Below are 26,270 nucleotides of genomic sequence, written 5' to 3'. Positions count from 1 at the left end.
CCAAGCATGCGGGGTCACAGTGCATGCTTGGCCAATCATGAGCCAGCAATGCACTGCGCCATCGCAGTGCATTGTGGTCCGCGCGCGCCATACGAATTTTGACGCGAACGGACCAAGAGTTCGGATTTCGCCGAACGCCCGAACAGCCAATGTTCGAGTCGAACGTACGTTCGACTCGAACACGAAGCTCATCCCTATTAGTCATGATCTTGGCCTTTCTCACATTTGGGTTTGGGTAAGGTCCATACTTCCCATCATAGTTTGCCCTCTTCAAGATGCCCACCATCTCTACAAAGGACATATTTGAGGTCTTATATCTCCTCCTGGATCGGGAACTGCCTTGCTCCAGGCTTTCCTTGATCTCTGCATGCACCTGCTGTGTCTCTGCCATGTGCTGTCCCACTGCACCGAAAGAGGAGGGACGGGGAATACACTAGAAAGAAGGTCAGGGGCGGAGTTTCACACATGCCCAGTGTGTATAAAGCATAACACGCGTGCATCGTACCTATGATCTGTGAGAGGAGGGCGGAGTAGAGTAAATGCCGATTGTGTAAACAAAGGTACTATTTTAACTTGGGGCATCAGTGGTTAGTGGCCTATACTGCTTATAGATTGAGGCCTATATTGGGACAAGATTAGGAGAGTTTAGCCTGACATTAGGGTTTGTCTTGCGTTGTGTCTAGAGAAAATAGATAAATTTACTGACCCGGACTTCCTGCCAAACTTTATAGACAGGTACAGGGAGCTGCAATGTCCCTGGCAAGTCAAAAACAGAGAATACTCCAACAAGCTAAAGAGGAAGGCAGCGCTGGAGCAACTGTTGGAATTGGTGAAGCCGGTGTATCCCAGAGCAGACATCACCTCTTTGAAGGCCAAAATTGGTGGCCTGAGGAGTACATATAATAGGGAGCGCAAGAAGCTCCAGGAGTCCATGAGATCAGGAGCAGCGGTAGATGACATATATGTCCCCAGGCTCTGGTACTACGACAGACTGCAGGACATAACTGTAAAATAAAAATTCTAATGATAGATTTGTTTACGATAGGCAGACCATGACAAAATTTAAATTTTTGTGGAAAAAAGGTAAAACTTTTTATTGCTGATTTAGTGCTGAATTTCTAAGTGTGCTTTGCTCCTAACAAGACTGTTTTTTTTAAAATAAAAGTGCAGCTGTTCTTTAGGCTCCTTTCACACGGCGCCTCCGTGTAGCCGATTCCACTTGCTCAGTGGGGAATCGATTCACAGATCCCTGCTGAGCAGGCGGATGACAGGTCCGTGTTCGCATCTCTATGCAGAGCAGACACGGCCACATCCCTGCTGTCCTCCATGAGGAAATCAGATGTAAATGGACCGCCTGTCAATACAGGAATTCCCGTTATCTCCTTTACCTCCTTACCATTGAGGTCAGACAATATGTGACAGATTGGTCAAATCTCATCAATATTGTCCTCCCTCACCTCTTACCACCTTTCTGGGACCACACAATTTTGGCTCTGTTCCCTGTTTCTGTTGCATTCAATGCAACAGTATGATAAAATCCTTTTCCCATCCACATAAAGTTTACAACTAGGGATGAGCTGAACACCCCCCAGTTCGGCTCGCAGCAGAACATGCGAACAGGCAAAAAATTTGCGCAAACACCGTTAAAATCTGTGGGACGCGAAAAGTGAACGTGCTAATTTTAAAGGCTTATATGCAAGTTATTTCCATAAAAAGTGTTTGGGGACCCGGGTCCTGCCCCAGAGGACATGTATCAATGCAAAAAAAGTTTTACAAAACATCAGTTTTTTTGGGAGCAGTGATTTTAATAATGCTTAACCACTTCCCGACTGCCTCACTCAGATATACTGCAGCAGAAGGGCACGTACAGGCAGATTAACGTACCTGTACATGGCCCTTTAAGAGAAGGCTTGCAGGCGCATGCGCCCTCCCGCTGGGAGCACTGTGATCGTGATCACAGGTCCCACGGATGTCCATGGGGATACCCGCAATCGTCTCACGATGAGGAAGAACGGGGAGATGCTAAAGTAAACAAGCATCTCCCCGTTCTGCCTGATGACACTGTCACTGATCACAGCTCCCTGTAATTGGGAGCGGTAATCAGTGACATGTCACACACAGCCACACCCCCCCCACAGTTAGAATCACTCCCTAGGACACACTTAACCCGTACAGTGCCACCTAGTGGTTAACCCCTTCACCGGCAGTCACATTTACACAGTAATCAATGCATTTTTAATTGCACTGATCGCTGCATAAATGTGAATGGTCCTAAAATCACGCCAAAAGTGTCGAAACTGTCCGCTATAATGTCACAGTCACTATAAAAATATTTGATCGCCGCCATTACTAGTAAAAAAAAAAATCAATAAAAATGCCATAAACTATCCTCTATTTTGTAGACTATATCTTTTGCGCAAACCAATCAATAAACGCTTATTGCAATTTTTATTACCAAAAATATGTAGAAGAATAAACGTTTTTTTATATGTTTTTGGGGGATATTTATTATAGCAAAAAGTAAAAAATAATGTGTTTTTTTCATAATTGTCATAATTTTTTTGTTTATATCGCAAAAAAGGAAAAACTGCAGAGGTAATCAAATACCACCAAAAGAAAGCTCTATTTGTGTGGAAAAAAAGGACATCAATTTTGTTTGGGAGCTACGTCGCAGGGCCGCACAATTGTCAGTTAAAGGGACGCAGTGCCGAATCGCAAAAAGTGCTCTGGTCTTTGGCCAGCCAAATGGTCCGGGGCGTAAGTGGTTAAATTTAAACAATAAACGTGAAATATTCTGTGCTTGAGGGGTGTCCTTAGTATGCATGTAAAGTAGCACATCTTTCCCATGTTTATAATAGTGCCACAGTAAATTACATTTCTAAAGGTAAAGACAGAAATGACTACAGACTTTTCTGCCCTGCCTCAGGGGATCCTGTAAGCCTGGGTACCTGCTCAAGAACCGCTGCATCACCAAATTCGGAACATGTGCCAAACATGGAACATGCGTCAAGTGTCCCTGACGGAAGGTGGAGAGAATGTTGGTGCCATTGTCGCAGACAACCATTCCTGGCTGAAGCTGGCGTGGCGTCAACTACCTCTGAGCCTGCCCCTGCCGAGATGACAGAATCTATGGCCCAGTGTGGCTCCTGTCCCCTAGACAGACCAACTCAAGCACTGCATGGCATCCTTTAGCCTGACTACTTGTGTAGCCCCTTGAATGCCTATGGAGCACCACTGGTTCAGAGGACAAATCTACAGAAGAGGCCATAGAGGAAGAAGAAGAAGAGGGGGGGGGGGAGAGAGCTGTGGCAGAATTACCACTAGTATTTTGGAGGTGTGGTGGTGGACCAAGCTCCAACAACACTGAACCCTGTCCTGCATCCTTCCCAGCTGCCAGCAGAGTTATCCAGTGCGCCATGAAGGAAAGGTAACGTTCCTGCCCATGCCTGCTGCTGGACCATGAGTCAGCGGTAATATGAACCTTACTGCTGACCACCCTGTCCAGTGAGGCCAAAACATTGCCAAAACATTTCCTTCCACATGCTGGTAGAGAGCCAGAATGGCCTTCCAATAAAAAAAAAAAATGGTGTTTTGGAACCTGCCACTTAGGTACAGCTCATTAAACAAATTAATGAAAAGGCAGCACACACTGGGACACACTGTTTCTCAGTTTATAGACGGTATATCTAGGAACAGACGTGGAGGAAATAGAGAATTAACCCTTAAATTAATACATTATTGCCCAATGGATTCAATTCAGATTCTGATTTATACTTATTTACTTGATTTATTTATTTTTTGTTTGCCTTTTTTCTTTTTTACCCCTTTTTTCTGATTTAGGCTTTTAAAATAATTATAATAATCATCATTATTTTGCATACAGTTGGTCATATATTGTACATACATTCATGATCAGTGTTGGTCATCTTACTTTAAAAAAGTAATTAGTTAAGTTACAAATTACTTCTCCCAAAAAGTAATTGCGTTAATAATTTGGTTACTACATTGGAAAAGTAATTAGTTACTCAGCAAAGTAATTGTGACAGGGGTGGCAGCGGTGGTACTTGAGGGGGTGGTAGCGGTGGTACTTGGGGGGGTGGCAGTGGTGGTGGTGTACTTGGGGGGGTGGCAGTGGTGGTGGTGTATGGTACTTGGAGGGGTGGCAGCGGTGGTACTTGGGGGGTGGCAGCGGTGGTGTACTTGGGGGTTGGCAGGCAGCGGTGGTACTTGGGGGGTGTCAGCGGTGGTGGTGCCATCCTCTCCCACCACCACCTCTACCTCTTACTGATCTCATCCCCCACCACCACTGATCTCATCCCTACCGTATTCCCCCATCACCTCTGTTGTAGAAGTGATGGTGGGTGGGTAGGGATGGGATCAGTAAGAAGCAGAGATGGTGGAGGACTTGGGATGGATCGATTGCACTGCAATTCGAATCGTCAGACAGTTACTTACTTGAATGCCTCCAGGGATGTCTTTCCTCATGGGGAGAGAGAGAGACACCCTCCCCTTCACTCGATTGGTGTCAGCTGACTTCATTTTTCAGTGTTCGCCCCGCCTCCCTACATTCTCTCTCTCTGGATAGGCGGGGCGGGATGGGGCGGTCCAGAAGGTCTCTCTGAGTCTCAGCCTCTTCTCAGCTCAGCGGGCGAAAGCCCCCCTCCCCGCGGCGGAACGAACAGCCAGGCAATGCGGCCACGGCAGGCCTCCCATGCGGTAGATGTAATTGAGGTAACTCTGCCCAAGTAATGGGAACTGAGTTACCATGAGGGGAAGAGTAATCAGTTAGATTACTCGTTACCCTCTAAAGTAACTGCGTTAAGTAACTCAGTTTATTTTAACACAGTTACTTACATCACTGTTCATGATATGTGTTTGTTCTTCTTTAGTGCATATCGAATGTAATGAGAAAAGCGGCAGCACCAGATGATCCATGATTCTACATATGTCTACATGCGTTTTTCCATTTGTTAATTAGCCTCATTGGCATTGTGTGTATATATATATATATATATATATATATATATATATATATATATATATATGCTTGTAAAGATCACCATTGTTGTATGTGTCTTGTTTTGAAGAAGGGCGCTATATGTGCAGCACAAAACCATCATGCCTTTGACACTGAATTGATGTATTTTTCAAATAAATTTTTAAGTGCAGCAATCCCATTTGTAAGTTTTTCTATATATGGCCCGTGGAAAGAAGGGCCTGATTGCTTAGCACAGCTACGTTGGAACGTGTGCACTCCACCCTCAACATCTGTATAATATATATATATATATATATATATATATATATATATATATACACACAGTAGTTAAACAGCATGAACAGATGAAACAAATAAACCTGTGAAAATATCAGCCAGGTATCTAGAACAACATGTATCAACATGTATCATATTAAACAAATATTTTTTAACTACAATATGTTATTCTGTTTAAAGCATCTTTAGAGAGCTGTGTAATTTTGATATGACCTCACACATTTGTCCTCTGTAAATGAGGTCTTTGCTCTGTGTCCCTTTGTCTTTATCTCACTGCTGCCGTTGTTCCAGGTCCTCCTCTGAGGTTGATGGATGGTGAAACAAAGAAAGAGGGGCGTGTGGAGATTTATCTCAATGGCCAGTGGGGGACAATCTGTGATGATGGATGGACCGATAAAGATGCGTCTGTTGTGTGTCGGCAGCTTGGCTACAAGTAAGTCTGATGCTATTAGTGTACAGTACTTCCTTGACAAGCAATATATTTCCAGGGCACTGCTGGAGGGCTTTCAGTTCTTTAGAAAAGAGACATTAATAAATATGAATTAGTAATGCATGTGAAAATTCATTATACAGCAGTAGTAAATCACACATTTCTATACTTACATAACAGTCCTTGTATGTGTACATATGACCTTCTTTACTGAAAAATACATGCATGGTCAAAATGTTAATAATTACAAAATACTGACTTTATAAACATGAAATAATTAAAGCCCAGTTGATCATTCCAGGTGCATCAAGTCAAAAGGGTGTTTATTGTCCTTGTAGTTTGTTTTCTTTCTAAAGAATAGCCTGAGTAGAAAAGTATGACCCCTGCCATCAGCTGCAGAGAGGGACCATCGCTCTATATGTGGGGGCATTGTTCTGTCTGGAGAACTCCAACACAACCCCTGCTGAGATAGACATATAGCTCTACAAATGGCAAATCTCATTCTCCCAAGTGATTGGAGAATTCTGGCTGTGACACAGCAGGACATGTGTTAGACCACTGCTTCCCAAAAAGGACCAAGTGTTCCACTTTGCAACTTGCTGGCAGGACACAGGATCTTCCACTCAGGCTGTGGCAGATTTTTAAACAAAACACGTTGTAAGATTTTGCACAAATTTTGTTTTGACACACCTAGAATGCATTTAGCAAATTGAAGCTGAAAGTTCAATTGGGCTTCTCAAACTTAAAGGGTCTGTCCACTAAAGTGAAATTTTTGTCATATGTTGATCTGGTGGATGGAGTCATCTCTTGGGGACTCCAGTTAGGAAATAACACTGCCATATCTCCCAACTCTTTTCCCCAAATCTTTGAAATGGGGAGCAATTCTGCCTATCTTTGACTGTTCCCATGTATTAGGGGCATTATGCTTAGCGTGTCATTTAAATGTAATCAGTAAAGCAAAGCCCCTTGTGATGGGCCTTGCAAATGCACAGACCTGGGAAATTGAGTGCGAAAGTGTTGCCACTTGAATCCTTCAGAATATAAGACACTGCTAGGTGGTTTACCTCTATTGACCATTTTCTCACTTGTCATCAAGTAGATTTATTTCACCCCCTCTGGCATTTTCTCATTGCTAATTTAAACCAGTGTAATGGGAATTAAATGCCGGTTTGCTATGCCAAATCAACCTTTTAATTATTGACACATATGAATTACATGGGTTATGTGGCCTATTAACTGCTAGTAAAGCCTTGACTACATCTAAATAATCACAGAATATGTATAATGTAAGCATGTTAGTTGTGAAAGTTTAGAAGTAAAAAGGAAGAATTTGATTGTCTGTTAAGGAGGATGTATATTTGGATGATTTACTAAAGAAATGAATAATATTCGCACAATAAATTATGTGAAAATTCAATGAAAATATCTAACCTTGTGAAACACAAATTCCTGTTTATTTGTTTCATCTGCATGTATGGGGATATTCCAAGTGAAAATGAATTTGCCTTAGAAAATCTAGATGATTAAAGTGAATAGTCAAACAATTTATTCTTTAGCAAATCAGCCCAGTGCAGTAATCATTTGTAATCACATATGTATATAGATATTATGAAATTTACAGGTTTATCGTACAAAATAAATACTCACTGGGGCTCTGCTCTCTTTAAAATAACTGATGCCTATCCCTTAAGATTCAAGCCTGGCACACTAGGCATAAGGAATAGGCATAAGGCAGCCACCATGCGTACATATGGAATAGGCATAAGGAAGTCTCCTGGCTGGCTGCAAAAGCACATTTTTGTATTTAATCTAATGATTAAAAAAAAGAAAGAAAAGCTAGGAGATTGAGCACAAAGAGTTTAAAGTCAGATCATCCAATATTAGCAAATTTCTGCCTAGTGCGGGTTGAATTTCTAACATACACTTCACTCACTGGCATTGAACAACCCACCTCTCATCTTTCATTTATCTTTTTGTTCTCTGTTCTCAACTAAGTATGATATTATACCCATACAATGTACTGTTAAGACAGAAATTGCAGCGCTCAGTAAGCTGAATACCTTAAATAATCACACAGAAGACCATAAATAAAAAAAATTGAACAAATGAACAAGTCCATAGTGAATCTTGTGCCAAGTGGTAAGTAAACGTATCCAAATAAACGTATCCAAGTGATGATTGGTGCAGCGGTTACTGGATAGGTACTCTTGGATTACAAGATCTTCAAAAAGAGGCAGGAAGAGTTTGTAGTAATTTCAGTAGGTCCTACCCAGCCAGTGTTTAGCTGGGTGAAATTCTTAAGTGTCCGACTTCCCTGAGGGCAAACAACTGTTTGATGCTATTGTCAGACACCACTATTTCTAGCACACATTTCTATAGGGTTAAGCACCTCTAGACCCCCTCTGCAGAGCTGAAAGAACATCTACCCCAGTGTGGTTCCTGTCTCCTAGGTTTAGCAGCTGCAGCCCTGCATGGCATCTTTTTGCCTTAGCGGTTGCATAGCCTCTTAAATGCTTAAGGAAGACTGATGGATTAGAGGATGACTAAGTAGATAGGGGGATTGAGGAGTAGGAGGTGGAGGGCTGGGCAGTTGAATGATTTTCCATTGGTATGACCTGTCCTAATATATTCCCGACTGCCAGGAGAGTCACCAAGTGGGCTGTGAATGATATATAGTGCCAGTGCCGGTACTTGCTGGACCATATGTCTGTGGTCATGTGAACCTTGCTGCTAACCATGCAGTCCATTAACCTCCCTGGCGGTATGATTATTTCAGATTTTAGGTGCTGAAAGTGGTACAATTATTTTGCGTGGAAATTTGGCATTTTATATTGCAGTCCTGTAATTCTTAGGAATAACTCACTTAAATCTGTCCAAACCAGAGTCTAGTAAACATCCCGGGTATGATAAAGTTTGAAAAATGAAATCATAAATTCGAATTAGGGATGAGCTTCGTGTTCGAGTCGAACATATGTTCGACTCGAACATCGGCTGTTTGCCCGTTCGGCGAATTCCGAACGTTATGGGCCGTTCGCTCCAAATTCGTGTGGCGCTCACAGCCCACAATGCACTGCGATGGCCCAGTGCATTGCTGGCTCATGATTGGCCAAGCATGCACTGTGACCCCGCATGCTTGGCCAATCACAGCGCCGGCAGCGAGGAGAGCCATGATTGGCCACAGGCAGGATGCCTGTGGCCAATCATAGCTCAGGCTGTGTAGTACACACCCCACACTATATAAGGCCGCCAGCACGGCGGCCTTGTGTAGTGTGTTGGCATCTGAAGCAGTTAGTGGGTGTTCTGTGTACCTTCAACACAGTATACACCGATCCTTATCGGCCGATTTTTCGTTCTTGCTCTTCTGTAGTGGTTGGTGTCTGCGTGCCCTGACCGCAGTATACACAGCTATATTCACCTATATAGCTAGCGATATATCTATCTTTTATAATAGAGCTTGCAGTCAGTGTTAGGAGCTTGTGCGTGCTGTCTGCGTGCTCTGAACCCAGCATACACCGCTATATCCACCTATATAGCCAACTATCTTGCTCATTTTAAATAGAGCTTGCAGTCAGCGGTAGGAGCTTGTGCGTGCTGTCTGCGTGCTCTGAACCCAGTATACACCGCTATATCCACCTATATAGCAAACTATCTTGCTCGTTTTAAATAGAGCTTGCAGTCAGCGGTAGGAGCTTGTGCGTGCTGTCTGCGTGCTCTGAACCCAGTATACACCGCTATATCCACCTATATAGCAAACTATCTTGCTCGTTTTAAATAGAGCTTGCAGTCAGCGGTAGGAGCTTGTGCGTGCTGTCTGCGTGCCCTGAACGCAGTACACACCTGGAGAGGCTTTCCAAGAGAGCAGACGTGCGTGGAGGAGCTCTGTGGAGAACCACGGCTGTCCTGGACATCTGGCCTCATGGCATCGGCCAGCCCAGGCCCGGGGCCTCTTTCCCGGCCTGGGTCTCAGACAACCCCCCCTGGGGTGAGAGACCTCTCCAGGGAGGAGAAGTTGTTCCTGGTCACACAGTCTGAGCTAATGGACTGGACCTGGGCCCAGCCGGGAGAGGGCCCAAGCAAGCTCCAGAAGAGGAGAGAAAGGGTAAAAACCCTAATACAGAAGGCCGCGGCAGCTTATGTACAGCGATCGGAGCGACTGGCCGACCTACGAAATCGCAGGGACCGCTCAGCCAGCAGCAAACGTGGCGAATATAGGGAGACCATAGATGGCCTGAAGCATGAATGCAGGGACCTCTGGCGGCTGCTGGGCGGTCTCTGCGAACGTGGAAAGGGTGAGAGAAGGTTTTTGACAGAGGTAAAGAAAGAACTTCTAAAGGCCAGCCAGGAAGGAACCCAGGCGGTGAGACGAGGAAATACCCCCCTGAAGTCCCCCCTGAAACTCTCACCTGATGCAACAGTGCCACAGACCCCAGTGGAAGCAGCGTTTTCCGGTGACAACCAATCCATGGCCTGTCAGGAAAGTATGACCCCCGGAGCTGTCAGTGCGGAGGGTCCCCGGATTCCTGTGTTAACACCTGCTATGCCTATGGCCGCAGTCCAGGAGAATCCGGGTAGGGTACCCGATGAAGCATGTAAAAGCTCCGGTGGAGATGCAAGTCACAGTCAGCGGAACAGGAAACTGTTGGTGGTCCTCACCAGAGAGCCGTCGGAGGGGCCAGTGAAGGCCAATAGTCAGAGGTCCCCAGCGGAGAGTGCAGTCCGACCCCCCTCCGGGGCCCCCCCGGTGACCCCGACGACTCCTGCCAGACCCATAGCGGTGCGGGGAAAACCGGCCATAATGGCGGCCCCCACCGCGGCCGCATGGAGAGAGGGGGAGGTGCTGATGGGAACGGACACATGTGCAGTTTTGGATAGACATTGTGGACAAGCATCCTCTGCTGACACTGGGAGGAGTGGTGGGATGGGGGCGGGTGCATCACTTCCTGTTCCGGGTGACGAGACAGGAAGTGACCTCATCGACTTCCGGGAACCGGAAGTGATGTCAGTGGTGACCCCGGAAGTCCCAGGAGGGCCTAAAACAGAAGTGGGGACACCGGGAATTCAGCTAGGGGGGCCGTTGGTGTCGCTCGTTGGGGGAGAGGAGGCGTTGGTATCGGAGACCTCCCTGGAAAAAACAGCTTTAGCGTCCTCTGGGGATTTTCTTCCAGCAGGACAAGTATGCTGGGGTGAGTCCCCGATGGGGGATTTGAGGAGCGAGTGCTCGGCCCTGGATTTCATAAGGGGTTTGGAGGGGTCACAGGAGCGGGGTCCTGAAGAAATGGAGGTGGCTCCCCCCCAGGATCATATGTGTGTAGGGGGTACTGCTCCTTCCCCCGTGGTAAGGAGTGAGATGCCGGTTGGTGGGGATGCGGTGGGTAGAGGTACTGAGCCAGGGAGTCCGGTCCGTCAGGGGTCTGGCCCTTCCCCCACAGACCCAGTTTTCATCTTGGGCACACAGGAGGAGGCAAACCTCTTAGGTGCCCTGAAGGCTGGGCGCTCGTTTGCACAGGTGGCAGGTTCCTCTGTCCCCCTGGGTCCCCTGTACGGCCAGTTTGGCGCCCAGAATTTCCGGGCTCCCCCTGGGGATCAGCCCCAGGGTGCGCAGGCCTGGACGAGGGGTACGGGGGGCCCTGAGAGGCGCAGACGGAATGTGGTGCAGCTCAGGTGGGAAGGGACGTCTGCATGTCCCAGCAGGGGTCAGGTCATCGACTATCTGCTGGGGCTGCGCTTTAAAGTTTCTGACTTATTTGCAGTCATACACCCCACAAACTCGAAGGAGTTTGATGTGAGTTTCGTCTCCTTGGTCTCCATGGAGCTTTTCCTGACACTGTACGAGCTCGTCAGGAAGTCAGATCCGTGGAAAAGTTTCCGGGTGATACCTCTTTCGAGGCAGGAGGAGATAAAGAATGTGACTGTACTGGTCAGGAACGAGTCCCTCCCACCTGAGGACATCGCGACCTGGCTGACGCGGTACGGGCAGCTCCAGACAGGGCTGAGGAAAAGTTTGGATGAGCGCGGGGTCTGGACAGGTGCGTGGTTGGTCAGGATCCGGCTCAAGCGCCACAATAATACCGTGGCGCATGTACCTGGCAGCGCCTTTATAGGTAGAGACCGGATCCTGGTCTTCTACCCTGGACAGCCCCGTCGCTGTTTCAAATGCGGCAGTCCCGCGCACCTCAGTGCGGACTGCACAATGCCCCGCTGTGTGAGGTGCAATGGTTTCGGCCATTCACCTGAGGGTTGCAGGCTTATTGTCTGCAACCTCTGTGGGGAAATGGGACACCCCTTTAGTCGGTGCCCCAAGGCGTTCAGGGGGTGCCAGGCTGAGGGGGGTGCCCCAGGCCCGGAGGGTGAGGGGGTCCCTAGACGAAGTGGGGATCCCAACCCCTCAGGGTTTACAGAGGGAGGGTTCCCCCCTCCCTCAAAGGGTCAGACCCCCCAGGCGCGGATCAAGGACAGGAACTGGCGTAGTGAGGGAGCCGGCGAGTTCTCCGGCCCCGTCTGACCCTGTGTCAGATGGGGCAACGGCAACAAAAACACCTGGGAAGCCGGCCAAGGCGAAAAAGCCCTCGCCCAAAAATCACCCTCCCCCCCCTCCCCCTGTTTCCCCCCGTCCTCCTCCCTTTCCCCTGCTCCCCCCCTTCCCCTCTCGCCCCCCTGGTCTCCCCCCTCCCAGCTTCCCCTTCTTCTCCTTTGCCCCCTTCCCCCCCCCTCCCTTCAGTAATTAAATCTGCGGGTAAACCGCATCCACCCCTGGATCAGGCGGCTATACTAATGCCCCCTCCGGCCTCTTCGGTGGTCGTGAGTGGTCGGCAGGCTAGTGCAGGAGGGGTGACCCCAATGGACATCTCAGGGGCTGGTAAGGGGGTTAATAAGAGGGTTAAGGAGATCTCCAGTGGGAGGTCCGATGAAGAGAGTGGGAGGGAACCTCCCAAAGTGGAATGGGAGAAGAAAACTAAAAAGAAGAGGAAGAGGAAGGTTTCGGGGAAGGAGGGTGGTGAGGACCCCCAGCCCAGTACGAGTTCAGGGGCAGGGGGGGGGCTCCTCACTGGCCCTATGGAACAGATACGGGATCCTTTCCTCCTCGGACTCCGAGGAGGATTGATTTTTTTTTTAGAAATGTAAAATAGAGAGGAACGTAAAATTCAATCACTAAGGATGGCGGTACCCGCTCCAATACGCCTTGCGACCATTAATGTCGCAAGTGTGCGTTCTGCGGCGGCTAGATTTTCAGCCTTTGATTTTCTCGGCCGGGTTGAAGCCGACATTTTGTTTTTGCAAGAGACCTGGCTGGCATCTGTGGCAGAGATGCACCTAGCGAAGAGGGAGTGGAGACATGGGCCCTCCCTCTGGTCTCTTGCGGCTGAGCCCTGCAGTGGTGTTGCGGTCCTTTTTAAGACTGGTTCGGTGGCTTGTCGACGAGTGATTGAATTGGAAATCGGTAGGTGTTTGATTGTGGACGCAGTCGTGAGAGGGGAATCCCTCCGCCTTATCAATTTTTATGGACCTCAGTCCCAGAGGGGGAGGAAGGACCTTCTCACGCTGCTGAAACCATACCTGTTTACATCCCAGCAGGTGGTCTTTGGTGGTGACTTTAACATGGTCACCAGGTCAAAGGACCGGGCAGGCACCTCAGGCCCTCTGGGATATGATAGTATCTTTTTGAATAGAATAGTGAGGGAAGCTGGGTTGGTGGATGTGCACGTTCGCCACTTCCCCAACCTCACTGGTTTCACATATTCCAGAGGTAGTTGTAGGAGTAGGTTAGATAGGTTTTTTTTGAAGGGGGACTCGTCCTTTGCAGCTCCTGCGCTGCATGCGGTTGAGTTCTCTGATCACCGTATGGTGTCGGTCACTCTGAATGTGGCGGACACCCCTCAGAAAGGGAGGGGCCTGTGGCGACTAAACGGGTCGCTACTTGAGGACCCTGAAATCAGATCGGCCTATGAGGACTTCTTTTTAGAACAAGCCTCGCTCCTTGAGAGCGGCTGCTCCCGCCAGGAATGGTGGGAAGTGGTGAAGAAGAGGTCGGAGGGCTTCTTCCGGGAAGTCTCAGGCCGTCGGGCAGCATCCCGGTATCAGGCCTACCAGAAGTTACGCAGGCAGCTAGATCGCTTGGTTTCTGATGGTGGCCCTCAGGACCAGATCTCGGATCTGAAGCTCCAGATGAAGGAGTGTCAGTATGACCGTCTCGCCTCCCTGGTGCTGGAGAGGGATTACGGGAAGTTCACCAACCCGGATCCCTACAAAAGCTGTGGGGACGCGGTGAGTGGGAAGGTCATACATGGACTGAGAGATCCCTCCGGTTCCCTGGTAAGGTCCAAGCCAGGCATCCTGGGGATCATCAGAGCCCATTTTTCAGACATCCTTCGGAAGAAGCCGTTGGATCTGAGGAGAGCCAAGGAATTTCTTGATGGGACTCCACTTGAGGTGGGGTCTGACCCCCTAGACTCCTTGGTGGAAGAGATCTCAGTGGCCGAAATTGAGCAGGCTATTGACTCGTTGTCTCTAAAGAAGTCGCCGGGGCCTGATGGGTTCACGGCAGAATTTTATAAAGCCTTTAAGAGCCTTTTGGCTCCTCCTCTGAGGGAGGTGTTCAGTGAGTGTTTGGCATCTGGCCTGCTCCCTCCCTCGATGAGAAGGTCGGCCTTGATCCTTCTGTCCAAGGGGAAGGATCCGTCCGTGGTTGAGAATTGGCGTCCTATCGCCCTTCTCTCCACGGATAGAAAGATTCTGGCAAAGATTTTGTTTACGCGTATGTCTGCTGTTGCGGGCAAGCTGCTGTCTGCCTCCCAGCACTGCACAGTTCCCGGCCGTAGCACCTTTAGTGCAGTCCTTAACGTCCGGGAGGCTGTGGAGAGGTGCAGGGCAACGGGTGATGGGCGGTATCTGCTGGCATTAGATCAGGCGAAAGCTTTTGATCGGGTAGACCACGAGTACCTCTGGCTTCTCCTGGGTAGATACGGCCTGCCTGATCGATTTATTGATTGGCTCAGGACTTTGTACAGAGGGGCCGAGAGCTTCCCTCTGGTCAATGGTTGGGTGGGTCCTACCTTTCAGGTGGACTCTGGTGTTAGGCAGGGCTGTCCGCTGAGTCCCCTGCTCTATGTCTTTGCAGTCGACCCCTTCGTAAGAAGGCTAGACTGTGGGCAGCTGAGGGGGGTCCTGATGGAGCCCGGCAGTGGCCCGGATAAGGCGGTGAAGGTGGTGGCCTACGCGGACGACGTCTCGGTGGTGGTGGCTAGCCGAGAGGAGGCCCATTTTGTGGAAACACAGATTGGAGGCTACTCCGAGGCGTCTGGTTCGTTGGTCAACTGGGACAAGAGTGAAGCTCTCTGGTTGGGAAGGGAGGGTGAGCAGTTTGCCCTCCCGGACGTTTTTCCCCCGCCCCGACCAGAAGTTAAGATCTTAGGCATTTATTTCGGCCAGGGTGATTATCCCAAGCTAAATTGGGAGCGCAGGTTGGTAAGTGCCACCCAGAAAGTCAACGCCTGGAAAGGCTGGAAGCTGTCATTGAGGGAAAGGGTGAGCCTGGTTAAAACCTATTTGCTTCCCGAGTTCCTCTATGTCAGCTACGCATGTCTGTTGCCAGAGTCACTCTATGCGCGGGTCTGCGGTCTGTTTTTTCTGCTTTTGTGGGGAAACAGACTGAACCTGATAAAAAGGGAGGTCACGTATCGACGGAGAGGGGAGGGCGGTTTGGACATGATCAACCCCACGGTTTTCTTTACTGTGGTGTTCCTGAAGTTCAATCTGCAATCCATTTTTGTGGACGAGCCCTCTCTATGGGAACGTTCATGTAAGAATTGGTTCCTGGTGTTCCTGAGCAGGTGGGAGGGGGGCGGCCGCCCGGGTGACCTTCGGAGGTCCCATGGGTACCTCCCCGCCTATGTCCCAATCGCCCTGAAGGTACTAAGGCGGTGGAGGATAACGGCCTTAGAGGTAGGCTCCCTGGGCCGGCGAGAGCTGTACCAGAGGGTCATGGCCTCGGACGTTTTGAGACCACTGGCCTTAAGGGACTGTCCAGACAGGGTTCTCAGGGAGGGACTAGCCCTCCTGAATTCTAAGAGAATTCCTGCCAAGTTCTGGGATCTCGCATGGAGGGCGTTCCATGGACGACTCTATGTGAGATCGAACTTGAAGTACCGGAGCCCAGAGGACAGAGGCTGTCCTCGCCCTGAGTGTGGTGGGGTACTAGAGACCATGGACCACTTTTTGGTCGAGTGCCCTTTCAACTTGGGGGTTCTGGGGGAGGTTGGAGATGCCATTGGCTATCCCCGTCTCCGGGCCCTTGCCTATTCTGAGAGGGTGTACGGTGACTTCAGAGCCCGGAGGGGTTTTGTGTTATCATCACTGTTTTTAGTTAGTGTCATATGCCTTTACTACACTTGGCACGCTCGGTGTTTAGTGTCCACTAGGGGCAAATTCCTGCCCATGCATGAGGTGGCGAGTGATATCATTCGGGAATTGGGTAAGGTGAGGTTTCTTGAGGGGGAAAGAATGGGTAGGGAAAGGTGTGCTAGGTTGTGGAGAGGGTTCTCTTTCCGGCCACCTTGATGATCTCCCTCTTCTTTTCCTTAGGTGGGGGTGCGTCTGTCCTTTCACCCCCTTTTTTTTAGCTTTTGGGCAACTTAATTTTAAAAACATGGTATGCACCGTCAGTTTCGTTACGTTCCTGCCTATAGGGGGTATGTAATATAAATGTATATAGTTTGAATAATGATTAGGAATTTTTTTTTTTTTTTTTTTTTTTTTTTTTTTTTTCTTCCCAGATGATCATGGGATTAAGGATCGTCTGATATGGGCAGTTTGAATAGATCCGGTCTGTCCAAAAGCATTTATGCAAGTTGTTCTTTAGTTCTTTTTTTGCTCAAGTATGAGTTTTTCTTAAGTTCTTGATTATGTAAATCAGTAGCAGTTTTATTTTAATAAAAATTTCCACCTATATAGCAAACTATCTTGCTAGTTTTAAATAGAGCTTGCAGTCAGCGGTAGGAGCTTGTGCGTGCTGTCTGCGTGCTCTGAACCCAGTATACACCGCTATATCCACCTATATAGCAAACTATCTTGCTCGTTTTAAATAGAGCTTGCAGTCAGCGGTAGGAGCTTGTGCGTGCTGTCTGCGTGCTCTGAACCCAGTATACACAGCTATATCCACCTATATAGCAAACTATCTTGCTCATTTTAAATAGAGCTTGCAGTCAGCAGTAGGAGCTTGTGCATGCTGTCTGCGTGCTCTGAACCCAGTATACACCGCTATATCCACCTATATAGCAAACTATCTTGCTCGTTTTAAATAGAGCTTGCAGTCAGCGGTAGGAGCTTGTGCGTGCTGTCTGCGTGCTCTGAACCCAGTATACACCGCTATATCCACCTATATAGCAAACTATCTTGCTCGTTTTAAATAGAGCTTGCAGTCAGCGGTAGGAGCTTGTGCGTGCTGTCTGCGTGCTCTGAACCCAGTATACACCGCTATATCCACCTATATAGCAAACTATCTTGCTCATTTTAAATAGAGCTTGCAGTCAGCGGTAGGAGCTTGTGCGTGCTGTCTGCATGCTCTGAACCCAGTATACACCGCTATATCCACCTATATAGCAAACTATCTTGCTCGTTTTAAATAGAGCTTGCAGTCAGCAGTAGGAGCTTGTGCATGCTGTCTGCGTGCTCTGAACCCAGTATACACCGCTATATCCACCTATATAGCAAACTATCTTGCTCGTTTTAAATAGAGCTTGCAGTCAGCAGTAGGAGCTTGTGCATGCTGTCTGCGTGCTCTGAACCCAGTATACACCGCTATATCCACCTATATAGCAAACTATCTTGCTCGTTTTAAATAGAGCTTGCAGTCAGCAGTAGGAGCTTGTGCATGCTGTCTGCGTGCTCTGAACCCAGTATACACCGCTATATCCACCTATATAGCAAACTATCTTGCTCGTTTTAAATAGAGCTTGCAGTCAGCGGTAGGAGCTTGTGCGTGCTGTCTGCGTGCTCTGAACCCAGTATACACCGCTATATCCACCTACATAGCTCTTCTCGATTTGAGCCATCTGCCATCTGCAGGAGTTAGTGGAAGTTGTGTGTGCCTCCAGCACAATATACACTACCCAATTGCTGTTTTTCCCAACTCCCTTCAGGCCATTACCATGTCTGGAAGGCCAGCAAGGAGAGGCAGACAGCCGCGAGCCGATAAAAGAGGGAAAGCAGGCTCTGTGTCTAGAGACAACAGTGCTGGTCGTGGACGCGGTGCATCGTCATCATCAGCACGTGGCCATGGGACACGCTTGTCCTTCTTTTCGGCGGCTGGATATATTGAGCCGCAACATGCCAACGACTTGGTAGGGTGGATGACCAAGCCCTCTTCATCCTCCTCATCCTCTCTCACCCAGTCTCAGGGTACTAGCAAAGCAGCTGCCAACGAATCATCTTCCCTCCTCTCAATGTCATCATCAGTGACTCCTTCCCTAGACCCACCACGTCCTCCTGAGGAGTCTCCTGAACTCTTTGAGCACAGTGTTGGGTACATGCTCCAGGAGGATGCCCAGTGTTTTGTAGGCTCTGATGATGATACTCAGCTAGAGGAAGGCAGTAGCATGAATGCAGAGAGAGGGGATGCTCAAGAAGGACAGCAATCTGGCAGTCATGTTCCACAAGCTGCAGCATACTGCCAGGTTTTCTCCAGCGATGAAGAGGGAGGGGATGATGAGGGCACTGACTCCACGTGGGTGCCTGGTAGGAGAGAGGAGGAGGAGGAGGAGGCACATGTCCAACGAGGCAGGATGCCCTCCGGGGGCCAGCTTAGGGGCAGCACACCGACTGAATCACACCGCAGAGCTCCGCCTGTGCAGGGCGCTGCCTCTGCGCGTTATTCTAAAAGTTCTTTGGTGTGGGCCTTTTTTGAGACGAGTGCATCAGATCGCACCGCTGCTATTTGCAACATATGTCTCAAGCGTATCTCGCGTGGCCAAAACATCAGCCGCTTGGGCACCACATGCTTGACCAGACATATGTTGGCCTGCCATGCAGCTCGTTGGCAAGCGTACCTCAAAGACCCACACCAAAGAACAAAGTGGACCTCTCCTTGCTCCTCATCAGCTGGCATCTCCAACCCCACTAGACCTTCAGTCCTCTCTGAAACCTGCTCTGAGAGGAATGAAGGTGTAGAATTAGGTGTGTCACAGCCAAGTGCTTCCGGGTACTCTGCTAGCAGTACACCTACGTCCGATTATAGCAGGCAAATGTCCCTGCCCCAGCTGCTGGCCCAGCGAAAGAAGTTCACTCCCAGCCATCCACATGCCCAGCGGTTGAATGCTAGCTTGGCTAAATTGCTAGCACTTCAACTGCTGCCTTTTCAGTTGGTAGACTCGGCCCCCTTCTGCGAGTTTGTACAATGTGCGGTTCCTCAGTGGCAGGTCCCCAAACGCCACTTTTTCTCACGGAAGGCGATTCCGGCTCTCTACCGGCATGTGGAAGGCAATGTCCTTGCCTCGCTGGACAGGGCGGTCAGCAGTAAGGTGCATATTACCGCTGACTCATGGTCCAGCAGGCATGGACAGGGACGTTACCTGTCTTTCACGGCCCATTGGGTCACTCTTCTGGCAGCTGGGAAGGATGCAGGACAAGGTGCAGTAGTGTTGGAGGTTGTTCCGCCACCACGCCTCCAAAATGCTACTATTGGTTGTGACACACCTCTCTCCTCCACCCCCTCCTCTTCTTCTTCCTCCATGGCCTCTTCCAGTGCTCTGTCCTCAGAACCAGCGGTGCTCCGTAGGCGTTCCAGGGGCTACGCAAGTACGCAGGCAAAACGATGCCATGCCTTGCTTGCGCTGGTTTGTTTGGGGGACAGGAGCCACACTGGGGTGGATGTTTTGTCAGCTCTGCAGGGGCAGGCAGAGAGGTGGTTGACGCCACGACAGCTTAAGCCAGGAATGGTGGTTTGCGACAATGGCACCAACCTCCTCTCCGCCCTCTGACAGGGACAACTGACCCATGTGCCCTGTGTAGCTCACGTCCTTAACCTGGTGGTGCAGCGGTTCTTGGGCAGGTACCCCGGCTTAAAGGGTGTCCTGAAACAGGCCAGGAGAGTCTGTGTGCATTTCCGCCGATCATTTAATGCCTGTGCTCGGCTGGCTGAGCTCCAAAAGGAGTTGAACCTGCCCAAGAACCGCCTTATATGTGACATGCCCACCAGGTGGAACTCAACGTTGGCCATGCTGCAGCGGCTGCACACGCAGCAGAGGGCCATCAATGAGTACCTGTGCGACTATGGCACCAGGACAGGGTCAGGGGAGCTCGTTTTTTTTCTCACCATGCCAGTGGGGCATGATCAGAGATGCATGCACTGTCCTGTCACCGTTTGAGGAGGCCACAAGGATGGTGACCAGTGACAGTGCATGCATCAGTGACACTGTACCTCTTGTCCACCTCTTGGAGCATACGCTGCGTGGAATAATGGACAGGGCACTTGAGGCAGAACAGAGGCAGGAAGAGGAGGACTTCCTTGCCTCTCAAGGCCCCCTTTATCCAGACAGTGTTCCTGCTGTGCCACCCATCACATAGGAAGAGGATGAGGAGGAGGAGGAGGAGGATGATTGTGTCAGCATGGAGGTGGAGGCTGGCACTCAGCATCAGCAGCAGCAGCAGCAGTCTTGTAGGGATGATTTACAGTCCCAAGAAACCCGTGGACTTGTACATAGCTGGGAGGAGGTAGCTGCGGATCGTGTTGTCCTTAGTGACCCAGAGGACTCCGGACCGAATGCCTCAGCTAACCTACGCTGCATGGCCTCCCTGATCCTGCAAAGCCTGCGGAAGGATCCTCGTATTCTTCGGATCAAGGAGAGGGACCATTACTGGCTGGCCACTCTCCTTGATCCACGGTACAAGGGTAAGGTTGCCGACCTTATCTTGCCATCGCAGAGGGAGCAGAGGATGAGACATCTCCGGGAGGCCTTGCAGAAAGGTCTGCGCAACGCGTTCCCAGAGACTGGGAGGTTACAAACTCCTGGTGCTGGACAACGTGTTGCTGAGGCATCAGTCAGAAGGAGCGGTGGAGAAGGTGGCCGTCTGACTGATGCTTTCAGACAATTTTTTAGTCCGCAGCCCCAAGGTATGATCGGTTCCAGCAACCATCGCCAGCGTCTGATTTACATGGTGCAGGAATACCCGGGGGCAAGGTCAGACTTGGACACCTTTCCCACCGAAAATCCTCTGGCTTACTGGGTCTTGAGGATGGATCACTGGCCAGAGCTTGCACAGTATGCAATTGAGCTACTGGCCTGTCCTGCATCCAGCGTTCTTTCGGAACGCACCTTCAGTGCTGCTGGTGGCTTTGTTACCGATCACAGGGTGCGCCTGTCCACCGAATCAGTTGATCGACTGACCTTCATCAAGATGAATCAGTCTTGGATCACCCACAGCTACCAAGCACCTGAAGCTGATGTAACCGAATAATTTTTTTTAAAATATCACATCCCTTCAAGACTGCCTATGCTGATGCTGAGGGACTGTCCTGTTATGTTGATTGTCTATCCTCTTCCTCCTCCGCTGATATGTTGGAAGAACATTTCTGGTTCTGGGTGATGCCATCAGCCTGTTTAACAGGGGCGTTTAATTACAATTTTTGATGCAATGCTTTGCAGCAGGGCTAATTCCTGCACTAAAACTAGAGTATATGGGAGAGGTTGCAGTGTCGTGTCACCATCACCAGTGCCTAAGGCCCAATTTTTCTGCCCCTTTTTAACAGGGGCGTTTAATATAAATTTTTGATGCAATGCTTTGCAGCAGGAATAATTCCTGCAATAAAACTAGAGTATATGGGAGAGGTTGCAGTGTCGTGGCACCAGCACCAGTGCCTAAGGCCCAATTTTTCTGCCCCTGTTTAACAGGGGCGTTTAAGTACAATTTTTGATGCAATGCTTTGCAGCAGGGCTAATTCCTGCACTAAAACTCGAGTATATGGGAGAGGTTGCAGTCTCGTGGCACCAGCACCAGTGCCTAAGGCCCAATTTTTCTGCCCCTGTTTAACAGGGGTGTTTAATTACAATTTTTGATGCAATGCTTTGCAGCAGGGCTAATTCCTGCACTAAAACTAGAGTATATGGGAGAGGTTGCAGTGTCGTGGCACCAGTACCAGTGCCTAAGGCCCAATTTTTCTGCCCCTGTTTAACAGGGACATGTAATTATAATTCTTGATATAATATTTCACAGGAGGGCCCGTTCCTGTGCCCACCCAGAGTAACTGTGAGGACTTATAGTGTTGTGGCACCAGCACCACAACCACCAAAGGTCAATTTTTCTACCACTGTTCAACAATGGCATGTAATTACAATTCTTGATATAATCGTTCACAGCAGGGTGCTCCAGCACCCACCAAGAGTCACTTTGAGGGCTTACAATGTTGTGGCAAAACCAACACCTTGTTCCGCCATTTCTGCAGAGCATATAGGGCAGGCCCCTACTTTCAAACATCCAACTTACAAACATCTCCTACTTGCAAATGGAAGGAGACAACAGCAAGTGAGATGAAAAAAGATGGACTACAAAATAAATTATACAGGGGTGATAACCCTTCCCTATGTTTTACAAAAAGCTTAAAAATAGTTTTTTTGACTGGAGCTACACTTTAAAAATGTACCAGTTGAAAATTATAAACAGATTCAACTTAACACAACAAACCTACACAGTCCCTGTCTTGTTTGCACCGCCTGTATACTGCTGTTCTGAGTATATAGGGCCTGGGGGCCACACGCATTTCCTTTTTTAAATATGGGTACGGGGTTCCCCTTAATATGCATACAAGACCCAAAGGGGCTGGTAATGGGCAGGGAGGGCTACCCATGCCATTTTTCTCAATGATTTTCAACCATATTGCAGGAACCAGATATAACATTAAAACTGCAAGCAGTTTTAAATGATGTTATTTCCGTTAAATGTCATTTTGTGCAGGGACTGTTCTAAACACGGGAAACACGTGGCACTTCACAGGCATACTACAGACACCCCCCAGGCACGATATTTAAAGGAATATTTCACTTTTTTTTTCACTTTAATCGTCATTAAAATCAGTGCTCCCGCCAAAACGGCCATTTTAAAATTAGCACTTTTAATTTCGAACGTTCGAGTCCCATAGACTTCAATGGGGTTCTAAAGTTCGTACGAATTTGGGGTCCGTTCGAAAGTTCTGGTGCGAACCGAACCGGGGGGTGTTCGGCTCATCCCTAATTCTAATATAATAAATAACTATAAATAATTATACCAAATAATAATATAATAATAATAAAAATTATTCAATAATGTAATAAAATCAAAAACACTGAAATTTGCTCAGCTGCAGAATTGTCACTGTCGATACTTTTCTGTATTTGATGACGAATCTCCTCACAAATCGCTATTCTGCAAGTGATTCTAATTTATTATCACTGCTTTCTATCTGGTCTAAAACCACTTTTGATGTAAAGGGACAGTTTTGGTTGCTATGGACAATCTCCAGTTTCCAGGCAGAAAGAACCGTTTTTATAATATAAAACTACATGCAGGGCACTGGGCAGACCACTAGGGACAAAGGGGATGAGAAATAATTACATACAGCAATGTAATCTGTAAGATTACATTATACTGTATGTAATGTGTGTTTTACTTTTTGAATTTGGCGCTGTTCTCCGTCCCCTTGCGTCGCAACGCTCGCAAGGAACGGAGCTCGGCTCCGTGATACATCGAGCGGAGGACGAGCCACTTGCAGAGCAGGGGGACATCGCTGGATCCAGGGGATAAGGTAAGTAAACTCATCCTGGATCCAGCAATGTGATCCCGAGTCTGGCTCGGGGTTACCGCTAATGGTACTGAATTTTCACCCTGAGCCAGACTCTGGAAAACCACCAGGGGGGTTAAGGTAGAAGCATTGCCATCTATTTGAAGGTGAAAAAATGGCAGCTGGGGACCTACCACTGTGCCACAGCACTTGCCACAAATTCCAAAAAGGGGGCAGAATCCACCTGCTGGGAAGGCAGGAGTTGTAAAGCCAACAAGGGCTTGCCTGCTCAATGCTACAGTTGGTGAGGTGGGGTTGGCAGAATCGGGTTGCAGCCTATGTTTTTCCCCTATTTTGTTTAGTCCCATGCAAACCTTCTCTCCTGCTGGAGGAGCCATAGGGTAGACCTCTGACACTTCTTGATATACCAGTATCATTTTTGCTGAAAACTGCTGAAAGGGGATCATTTGTGTTTGGCTCACGTTGTGCGTAATTATTCATATGATTCCTTCATGACAGTTGGTGGGGAAACAGCAGGAATAGCTGTGGAAGAGGATGCAAAATAGGGTGCTTTGGCAGCTGTGGTGGAATGCAAGCTAGTCTGCACCTGGATGACAGAGGAGGAGGAGAAGGGTGATGATGTATAGCATGTCCAGCATCCAAAAGAAAGTTTCCTGCCTGCAGATGATGCATCATGTTCACCCACACTGTTTTGGCCTGTGGACTCAGAGGCTGCTCACCCCCCTCATAGCTGCATGGGAACTTTTGTCTCTTCCTGTAGACCTGCCAGTCATGTTGCTGATAATGTGAGAATTATTCCCTATTTTTATTTGCAGCTATTGAAGAGATGTATAGGGAGAAGTGGAGATTGTGTGCACTGTAACTGTGGTGCTTAGGTGCACTGTAAACTGTGGGCATTGGTGGACTAAACAACATCTCAACAACCTCTGGTTCCCCACTGCAAACAAAGGGTGACTTTTATAGTGCCACCAATAGATTTGCCCTGCTGGTGCTCACTCTATAAAAATATCAATAAATAAGAGACTCCAACAACAATAAAATCCAAATGCAACAAAGCTTGGCATTATGGGACGTTTGACAGGGCAATTCAGGATGGACATCCTAAAAGTTTGGGACCAGCAAATGTTTGGACTGAACACTCAGTTCATCCCTACTCCCTAAAGCCCATTACTTTCTGTTTGGTGGTGGATTCAATAGGAATGTTCTCCTCCAAAAACATGTGCAAATTGTATTAGGTTTATATAATGTGGTAATTTAAAAGTGCTTAGTGGAATTATTTTTGAAATGATCACCCTGCAATAGAATTCAATATATTACATTTCTAACAAAGCACTGGTGAAACTTTAATAAGACTTGATATATTCTCATTAAATCTTCTCTTAAATATAAGAACACATGTAAAATGATGTGTGATGTGCGAATGTACCACTGATGAAAATCACACGCAAAAAGGATTTTTATAGTATATGTTTTATATTTATGAGAATAAGCTGTGCCCCAAAGCCATGCTCTATAATACAACACTTTTTTTAGTATGGTTACTCTGGATAGTTACAAGAAATAGATATTGTTAAGAGAGACATGTATCAAAGAAGCTGCGTGAGCTGCAAAAAAATGCTTCAGGGTTGTAAACTGTATTAACAAAACATTATCCCAATCCATCTGGCCTAGTAAGGGTTACTAGGTACTGCAGTATATTGCCTGTGAGCCAACAATGTCATTATATGATGCTGAGTAAAACGAACAGCCTAAATCATATTAAGGGACTGGCTTCCAAATTAGAAAAGAGCCATTAAGAGCCTAAATACATCAGAATGTCTTATTACGGTGCAGTCAAGCATTGCATGAGATCACACACACATTATCTGTTGTATTACATAATGTCTGAAGACTGGCTACAGCATCTGACAACATGCAGCCAATTTAACAAAGGAGTGAAATTTAGGGTGAGATGTTTGGCATCTGTGACACTAAAGTTAATGGATGCAATGTGTCAAAGTCTCATGTCCGGAATAAAAAGTGTTATTTTTTTCACTATATTGAGCACAATTTACTGTTGTCTTGCAGGCATGTTAAGGAATATGTCATGAATCGATGACTGAGGTGATATCACTTTATTATTTCTTTTCTGGGGTTATATAGCACCAAAATATTTCACATTTACAAAGTATACAGAACCACACACATTAACTCCTATTCTTATAGAAGCTTACAGTCTAATACAGTGGTGATCCATTTGGAAAATACAATATGACATATCCAGTGGGCCGCACAATCATTTTTATTAAAACTTATTTAAAAAAAAGTATATTATTAACTTTTTCAGTCTAGCCTAACAAACTGTGGGGTCGATTTACTAAAACTGGAGTGTGCAAGCTGTGCATGGTAGCCAACCAGCTTTTAACTTTAGCTTGTTCAATTAACCCCCTGGCGGTATTCCCGAGTCTCGCTCGGGGTGAAAATTTTGTACCATTAGCGGTAACCCCCGAGCCAGACTCAGGATTGCATCGCTGAATCCAGGTAGAGGTTACTTACCTTGTCCCCTGGATCCAGCGATGTCCTCCCGCTGTACGAGCGAGCCGTCCTCCGCTCGATCTATCATGGAACCGAGCTCCGTTTCCTGCGAGCGTTGCGACGCACGTGGACGGAGAACGGCGCCAAATTAAAAAAAATATGTAGAAGAATACATATCGGCCTAAACTGAGGAAAAAATTTGCTGTTTTAAAAAAAAATTGGGGCTATTTGTTATTGTCACTCTTTTTTTTGTTTATAGCGCAAAAAATAAAAACCGCAGAGATGAT

General features: G+C 47.9%; 1 protein-coding gene across 1 annotated transcript in view; it reads left to right on the top strand.

Annotated features, from left to right (window-relative positions):
• The window catches only part of PRSS12 (serine protease 12), a 272,750-nt gene that overhangs the window by 145,106 nt on the left and 101,374 nt on the right, over positions 1 to 26,270 (top strand). The window contains exon 8 of the mRNA XM_077476813.1: positions 5,567 to 5,708. Within this exon, the coding sequence (XP_077332939.1) occupies positions 5,567 to 5,708 (142 nt within the window). The remainder of the gene's footprint in view (positions 1 to 5,566; positions 5,709 to 26,270) is intronic.

Source organism: Lithobates pipiens, unplaced genomic scaffold (assembly GCF_037356315.1).
Source record: "Lithobates pipiens isolate NorthernLeopardFrog02 unplaced genomic scaffold, aLitPip1_a1.2 Scaffold_13, whole genome shotgun sequence".
Classification (NCBI taxonomy): domain Eukaryota; kingdom Metazoa; phylum Chordata; class Amphibia; order Anura; family Ranidae; genus Lithobates; species Lithobates pipiens.
The sequence above is the reverse complement of the archived record's forward strand: the minus strand, read 5'-3'. Positions and strand labels throughout refer to the sequence as shown.